This window comes from Diabrotica virgifera, chromosome 4, assembly GCF_917563875.1.
Source record: "Diabrotica virgifera virgifera chromosome 4, PGI_DIABVI_V3a".
NCBI classification, from domain to species: domain Eukaryota; kingdom Metazoa; phylum Arthropoda; class Insecta; order Coleoptera; family Chrysomelidae; genus Diabrotica; species Diabrotica virgifera.
The window spans coordinates 192,756,657-192,764,909 of NC_065446.1; the positions used below are offsets into that span (position 1 = coordinate 192,756,657).

An 8,253-nucleotide genomic window follows, 5' to 3' on the forward strand; every position below is an offset into this window, starting at 1 on the left:
TTTATAAAAATGAAAAAGGTCCTATGTAGCAAAGATTTAACATTAGCTCTTAAAGTACGCCTAACAAAATGTTACGTCTACAGTGTTCTATACTATGGAGTGGAATCATGGACGTTAAATGTAGAGACAATGAGACGACTTAACGCCTTTGAAATGTGGACCTATAGAAAAATTATGAGGGTTTCCTGGGTAGATAGAGTTACAAACAATGAAGTAGGTACTGAGAAGAATAGGTAAAGAAAAGGAAGTTGAACTTACAATTAAAGAAAAGAAGCTACAGTATCTCGGACATGTGATGCGGGGCGAGAAGTATGGTATCCTACGACTCATAATGCAGGGAAAGATAGATGGCAGAAGAAGCATCGGAAGAAGACGAATTTCATGGTTGAAGAACCTGAGAGAGTGGTTTGGATGCAGCTCGAAACAACTATTTAGAGCTACTGCCTCAAAAATTAAAATAGCTATGATGATTGCCAACCTCCGTAGCGGAGATGGCACCTGAAGAAGAAGAAGAAGAAAGAAATTTCATTTGAACTTTATTTTAGCCAGGGCCGCGATTCCAAAAGAACGACTGTCCTCCGCCATATTTAAAGACGGCGTAAATCGTGTAGCCGAGAAACAGAATCGCGGGACTGATTATATTTTGTCAGCAGGCTACTTTTCACCAGATTATTGATTACGTATTGGTTGTATTCGGTGGGATTTTGTATTGGATTAAAGAAGGGCTCCCGCCATTCTTTAATACCGTTAAGTTGGAAAATAAACGTTTGTGCGATGAAAAAATTTAAAGTTGTATGTATTTTTTAATCCACATTATAAAAAGATAATAAAATACAAGTCCAAAAAAATGTTTTAGGGGTGGACAACCCTTATCATCTAGGGGGATAAGAATCGGTCGAACCGTTTTAGAGGAGTTTGGGAACGTACTTTATGACACAATAATTTTATATAATATAAGATACTATTTAATTAATCATAGTTTTGTTAAAAATCTGATTTGCTAGATTAAATGAATTTTTACCGAAAAATATATATCAAACAAAATCGAATTAAAACACAAATGTTTAGAAACACTTTATTTAATAAAAAGCTTCACAAAAACTACACTAAGAATTGTAAAAAAACGTTTTAATTTTTACCCAATCAATTGATTTAAAGTTTTCTCCAGTTTTTTTTTTAAATTCCTGTACGTCTGCTTTTTTCGGAACCCTTTTTTCTTTTATGAATCTTGTAAAGTATTTAAGCATAGTTTGTTTGTCCTTTTCGGTCCATCGGTGCCTTGCAATCGCTAAAAAAAGTGAATACATAAAAAAATAATACATAAAAATTAATACAAAAAATATGCCCTAAATTAGTTATATAATTTGGAAAGCATTTTTAATTTTAACAAAAACAGGTAATTGTCCTTTTAAAAATAAAATTATAGAGTTATTTACGAATAAATATTTTTTAAATCCTATTAGGTAATAAATATATTATTAAATTAAAACAATTGTATTACGAGTAGCAGAGTAATAGTTACCTAAAGAAATTACCATTTGAAGTGCTTTCGGTTTTTTCAGTAGTTGGCACCTCCTTTCTTTTTGTAACTAAAGAAATAAAATAATACATGCATTTTTTCGATATACTCTTATTAAAACTTCTTTACCTTTATTATTTTGCATTGGATGCGTCATTTCATCGGTAAATAACTTTCTTTTACCCTTCGACGAAACTTTTTCTGCAAATTAATAATAATTATTATTTATTTGTTACTTTTAAGTAGAAAACTGCTTTTAAGGGTTAGGAGCTACTCACCTTTTTTTATTTATTTATAACATTTATTATAATGATTTTTTAAGACTTCGTTTATAATAATCTTTTACCTACCATTTTTATTAGTAGTATGGTTTAGTTAGACCCAAACCCAGACATCCAAAGTGAAAGTTATTCTCCAACACCAAATTGTTCTATATGGTCCACATAATGTTCAGAAAAAAGTCACACCATTTTGAGCGTCGGGTTTGGGGGGGAGAGAGGGGAGAAATCTGCAAATTCGTAGTTTTTTATGTTTTTCGTCAATATTTCTAAAACTAAGCGGTTTAGCATGAACAACTCTCTACACAAAATTGTTCTACATTAAATTTGAAATAAAAAAGGCCCTATGCATAACCCTTCTAAAATGAACGGTTCCAAAGTTACAGAGGTAGTATAGTATTATTGGTCCAAAAAAAGGCCTAACTTAGACATCCAAAGTAAAAGTTTTCCGTCAACACCAAATTGTTCTATATGGTCCACATATTGTTCAGTAAAAAGTTACACCATTTTGAGCGTCCGGTTGGGGGGGGGGGGGAGATGGGGGAGAATTCGATAAATTAGTAGTTTTTTTAAGTTTTTCGTCAATATTTCTAAAACTGTGCTTTAGCGTAAGGAATGTTTTATAGAAAAATATTCTACATAAAATTTAAAACAAAAAAGGTTCTATACATAATTGTTGTAAAATCAACGGTTCCTGAGTTACGGAGGGTGAAAAGTGGAGGTTTTCGATAGTTTTTATATTTACCGATTTCTCCCCCCTCCCCCCCAAACCCGACGCTCAAAATGGTGTGACTATTTTCTTAACATTATATGGACCATATAGAACAATTTGGTGTTGGAGGATAACTTTCACTTTGGGATGTCTGGGTTTTTGGTATAGTTGTATCATAAATATTGCCCAAAAAATATAAAAAGTATCGAAAACCTCGACTTTTCACCCTCCGTAACTCTGGAACCGTTGATTGTATAACAATTATGTATAGAACATTTTTTTATTTTAAATTTCATGTAGAACATTTCTGTATATAGTATTGTTTACGCTAAAGCACAGTTTTAGAAATATTGACGAAAAACCCAAAAAAACTACTAATTTACCGGCTTCTCTCCCATCTCCCTCCCAAACCGGACGCTCAAAATGGTGTAACTTTTTACTGAACAATATGTGGACCATATCGAACATTTTGGTGTTAGAGGAAAACTTTTACTTTGGATGTTTGGGTTAGGCCTTTTTTGGACCAGTTATACTATACTACCTCCGTAACTTTGGAACCATTCATTTTAGAAAGATTATGCATAGAGCCTTTTTTATTTCAAATTTAATTTAGAACAATTTTGTATAGAAGGTTGTTCATGCTAAACCGCATAGTTTTTGAAATATTTTCGAAAAACTTAAAAAACTACGAATTTACCGATTTCTCCCCCCTCTCCCCCCAAACCCGACGCTCAAAATGGTGTGACTTTTTTCTGGACATTGTGTGGACCATATAGAATAATTTGGTGTTGAAGGATAACTTTCACTTTGGATGTCTGGGTTATGTCATCTTTTGGATCAACTATACTATACTTGTTCAATCTTTTCGTCAATTACATCGCTAAAATTACTTTTAGGACTCCAAGAATGAGTAGGCTCTGTTAATTCTAAAAAATGGATTATTAAATTTTAGGCAATTACCAATGCAAGTACACTAATCCTACCTTTTTCATTTATTTCATTTACTTCTGTTTCTATGTTTTCAATTTCCAAGTAGTCATTTTCTTCTATATTGATATCGTCTAAGCTCTTTCCTTTGTAAATATTAACATCACCTTTATTTAAAGCGATCATTAGTTTGGCTATTTTTGCAGTCTGGTATAGATCTTGAGGAAGTCTAAAAAAATATTACAACTATTAATTATGCTAATATAATAATAAACCATTTTAACAAGATTGGCTTACCTATACCATTCTTCATGGGTTTTCTTTGTATGACCCATAAAAGTGGCTAATTGTTCCATGTCAGTATTATTAATGTCCATAATCTGTAAAATTGTTGCAGTCTGTTTTCGAAATTTGGTAGAAGTTAGAGAGTTGGGATCCTTTGCCCCACAGTTTTTTGCAAATTGTTTAATTACACTTATTCCATGAAACCAACCTTTCGACGAATTGGGATTTGCAAATATGTATTTATTATCTTCTGGAATTTATTTTATTTTTTCCCTTATTTTAATCATCAGCTCAATTTTCTCGTTTAAAAAAGGAGAAATTAAAATAGCTACAGGTTTGCTACCTTTTCCACCTGTAATAATTCTTCTAAAGTTTCTACACAATAGTTTTTCTGAAACAGTTAAACTTTTAGCAATTTCTTTTTGAACACTGGGGTCCGCAAATGATCTTTTGTAAGTAGAAATTTCAAGGTATTGAATCTCACCGATGCGTTTTCTATTTAGTATTAAAAGAAGGGCCATTATTCCTTTTGCTAAGGTTTTATATAAAGGAAGTAAATTATTTTTGTCATTTTATTTCCCCTCCTTTTCTAAAAGTTTGTTTAATTTTTTGGCACTGTCTTTAACCTGATTTTTGACAAAATTATTAAACTTAATTACGTCACTTGTCACCGGCAGTATTTGGAGTTTTTCCCATTGCCGTTCTTTCATTGTTTTAAGGGCCAATGAAGAAATTTCATTGGCCCAACTGGTCTCTAATAATGTTTTAAATCTCGAATGCTTTTTTTCCTCATTAGGGTTTTTAAAGGTAAAGAGTGGGGATTTTTTTAAAATCGTTCGATTAATTATATCGCATACTTGTTTTAAAGTGGTACCCATATGAAGTGCTAATGAAGAAGATTTAAAGCTTTTATCGGAATTGCTAAATCCCGAAATTACTTTTGTGGCTGTAACTAAATCGTCAAATAATTCTGGTTTCATAGCATCAATTTTTTTCGATCTATTTTCCATAGGTACCTAATATTTATCCTTGTGCCTAAAACCACTATTTTACGTCCGCCCTTACTATTCACAAGAATTAAAATAACAACCGCTGAAACAAAACTGTTAAATTCGAGGTGAAATATAAAAACCGGGGAAGTACCTAAAAGATTCGGCAAACAATACGAGACCCAGCGTTGTGGCAACATCGCTGGGTCTCATATTGTTTGCTGAGTGTGCCATGTATAACTGGCGGGACTCGCATGTCCTTTTGACTTGTAAGTGGGACTCGTACGGTATGTTCGGTATAGATTTTTTAAACTAAAAGATTTTTCTTACCCCTCTCTGGGGCCCATAAAAGTTCATATTATATTATTTATTTTTCTATAATAAAAATCTAATTATACACTTTGGTTATGGTGGGTCTCGGGTGGTCTGCTGGATATATCGGGACTCGCATGGTGCGTTGCTCGCGTATATATATATATATATATATATATATATATATATATATATATATATATATATCGGTTTTAAAACGTTCTCCTACGTCTTCCGATGCCTAGTCGCCATTCACTTCGGTCCATCCAAAGGTCTTCATCCAATTCTCTTTCTCTCATTTCTCGATTTATGCCTTCTCTCCAACTCAGGCGGGGTCTTCCTCTTTTTCGTCTACCATGAGGGGTCCACGTTAGGATTTGTTTCGGGAGTCGTTCTTCGGACATTCTTTGTACGTGTCCATACCATCTAAGCTGTTTGGTACTAATGTCATCTACTATTGTGTGCTTCACATTCATTATTTCCCTAATTCTGTTGTTGGTTACCCTTTCTAATCTTGATTTTCCTGCTGAGCGCCTCCAGAAATCCATTTCTGTTGCTTCAAGTTTTCTCTTGTATCTTTCTTTTATTTGCCATACTTCACTGCTGTAAGTGATTATACTCTTAACAATTGTATTGTATATTCTATATTTGTTGTTGTTTGATATTGACTGGTCCCAGAGGATGCTATTGAGAAGGGTAATTGCTTTTCTTCCCTGGTTGTTTCTTTCTTCTATCGTCCGGTCTACGCTTCCTTCTTGTGTAATGGTCATACCAAGGTATTTATATGCGTCGAAATGTTTAATAATTTCGCCATTCCCCAGTGTAAGGTCCTGCTGTGTCCCACCGATACACATATATTCGGTCTTCTTTATGTTTATTTCCAAACCACCTTTTTTGTACTCCTCTATTAATTTCCTTGTCATATATTCTATATCATCGTAGTCTTGCGCTAGTACAAGTTGGTCGTCTGCAAATGACAAAGTGTATATTGTATTGTTGCTGATCGGTAATCCCATGTTTTTGCATTTGCGTTTCCAAAGTTTTAGAGTTTGTTCGAGGTAGATCTTAAATAATGTCGGTGAAAGGCAGCACCCTTGTTTTAGGCCTTTGCTAATTTGGAATCCTCTCGATAGCCTGCTTCCAACTTTCACCCTTGATGCAGTTTTGGTATACAATTGTTTCGTCGCTGTTATTAAATTTGCGCTTATATTGGTTTTCTCTAATGCTTCCCATAATTTGTTTTGTGGGATGCTATCATACGCTTTTCTTAAGTCCACATATAACAGATGCACCTCCTGGTTGACGGCCAGTTTCTTCTCAATAATCTGTGTAATACAAAACAGATGGTCAACCGTTGATCTCCCTGCCCTGAATCCTGCCTGTTCTTCAGCTTCTATATCTTTATATTCGTTTTCGATTTTATTTTTAATCAGTTTTCCGTATATTCGGCTGATCGAGTTCGTTACAGCGATGCCTCTGTAGTTGTCACATTGATCCCGTCTGCCTTTTTTATGTATGGTGGATATCCATGATGTCTTCCATTCTTCTGGGATTTCCGCTCCGTTGATGCATCTTTGAAAGAGTTTAGCCAGGTTTTCATATAATTTTGTTGTGCCATATTTTATTAGTTCAGCTGGTATGTTCCCTGGTCCTGGTGCTTTGTTATTTTTTAAAAACTTACATACTTCTTCTACTTCTTTTGTTGTTACCCGTAATGGTGAGGCTAAGATATTTACATTGCTGGTATCACTGTTATTTAAAAATTCCGCTCTGTCCTCATTTAGGAGTTTTTCAAAATATTCGTCCCATTGATCCGGTGTGATTGCGAATAAATAATACATTTACTAAAAACACTAATATATTCTTTTCACACCTTTTCTTGTACTGATATATTTATGAAAGATTCAGCAACTAAACGCCATACTGTATGTGTGCGCATGCGCGCAGTATTATGAAATTTTACTCTCAATCGCGCCTAAAGAAGTACAACTTCAAAAAATTTTAATGTAGCGGTTAATGTGTTAAGCTTTAAGGGGCCCCTCCTAACGTCGGGGCCCCCCGCCTTGCGGGCCCTGCGGGCCTGTCATCTACGCCACTGCCTACCATCATAGCGCTAAATTTTGAACAGCTAACAAGAACAGTAGTTGAAGACAGACAAGAGTTTGCAATTATTGTAGTTAGGCGAAGCAATAAAGCATCATTGCAGGAAACAGAGCATATTACTCATTAATGACCGTATTTAAATCAAAAATACTCTCAGGACCTGCAAAAATAAAAGTATATAAGACAATAATTCGTCCCACAATAGCGTATGGAAGCGAGACATGGACTCTGAACCAGCGGGAAACAATAAAATTACTGGTACTTGAAAGAAAGATACTGTGGACTATCTATGGACCTTGCATAGAACAGACAACATGAGAATGGAGAAGAAGGCACAATGATTAACTCCAGACAATATATTATGGAGATGAAAATGTAGTAAAGTTGACACCATCTATCTATCGCCCGTCGGCAAATTCAAACAAAAATATAACTCCAGACCATCTTTTACCACCTTTAGTCCAGACAAATTAATATATGTATTTAATATATTTTTTACCATCAAAAATGAGATATTTTAATCAAATATTGTATCAAATGTAATTTGCAGAATAATTTTGAATTACGTTCCGCTAATGAACTCGCTTTTTTGTCCTTCAAAGTAGAAAAAAGTTTCAATTATATTGCTTAATAGTATAATTGTCTAACAACTTTAACTGTACTAATCCCCAAGTATAAATTTTTAAGTGCTAAACTGGTAGATTTACGATGAGTAACCGGGTTGTAAAAATACCGGCATGTGCCTAGATAAAGGGACATCGGTTTACTCGAATTTCATAACATACAAATATTATCTCTTTAAATTTGCCAACGGGCGAAATATCGATGGACCCGACTTTACGCTACATCAAAGCAAACCGAATAAGATGGGCGGGTCACGCGCTAAGATCGAGTGACGAAAGAGTTCTGAACGCCACATTCTGGGAAAAGCCCGATGGTAGACGGTCAGTTGGTTGCCCAAGAAAGAGATGGAAGGACGCAGTAGCCAGTGATCTGCGCAAAATGGGAGTACAGCAATGGAAAATAGCTGCTCAGGACCGACAACAATGGAGGGAAATAGTAAACGCGGCAAAGACTCACATAGAGTTGTAGAGCCAAATGATGATGATGATGAATAAATCACTAAAA

General features: G+C 34.5%; 1 protein-coding gene across 2 annotated transcripts; it reads right to left on the minus strand.

The window, feature by feature from the left end:
• Positions 1–1,063: 1,063 nt before the first annotated feature.
• Positions 1,064–4,627, minus strand: LOC126884050 (uncharacterized). 2 transcript variants are annotated; one of them, XM_050649840.1, is made up of 5 exons: positions 3,734–4,627; positions 3,493–3,665; positions 1,649–1,720; positions 1,523–1,589; positions 1,064–1,288 (listed from the first exon to the last, which is right to left on the minus strand). In XM_050649840.1, exons 1-5 carry the CDS (start codon positions 3,811–3,813, stop codon positions 1,240–1,242), a joined length of 441 nt encoding a protein of 146 aa, XP_050505797.1. In that variant the 5' UTR covers positions 3,814–4,627; the 3' UTR covers positions 1,064–1,239. The 2 variants fall into 2 exon arrangements, with proteins under 2 accessions (XP_050505797.1, XP_050505796.1); XM_050649839.1 differs by having other exon boundaries at positions 1,536–1,589; positions 3,734–4,619.
• Positions 4,628–8,253: the final 3,626 nt, after the last annotated feature.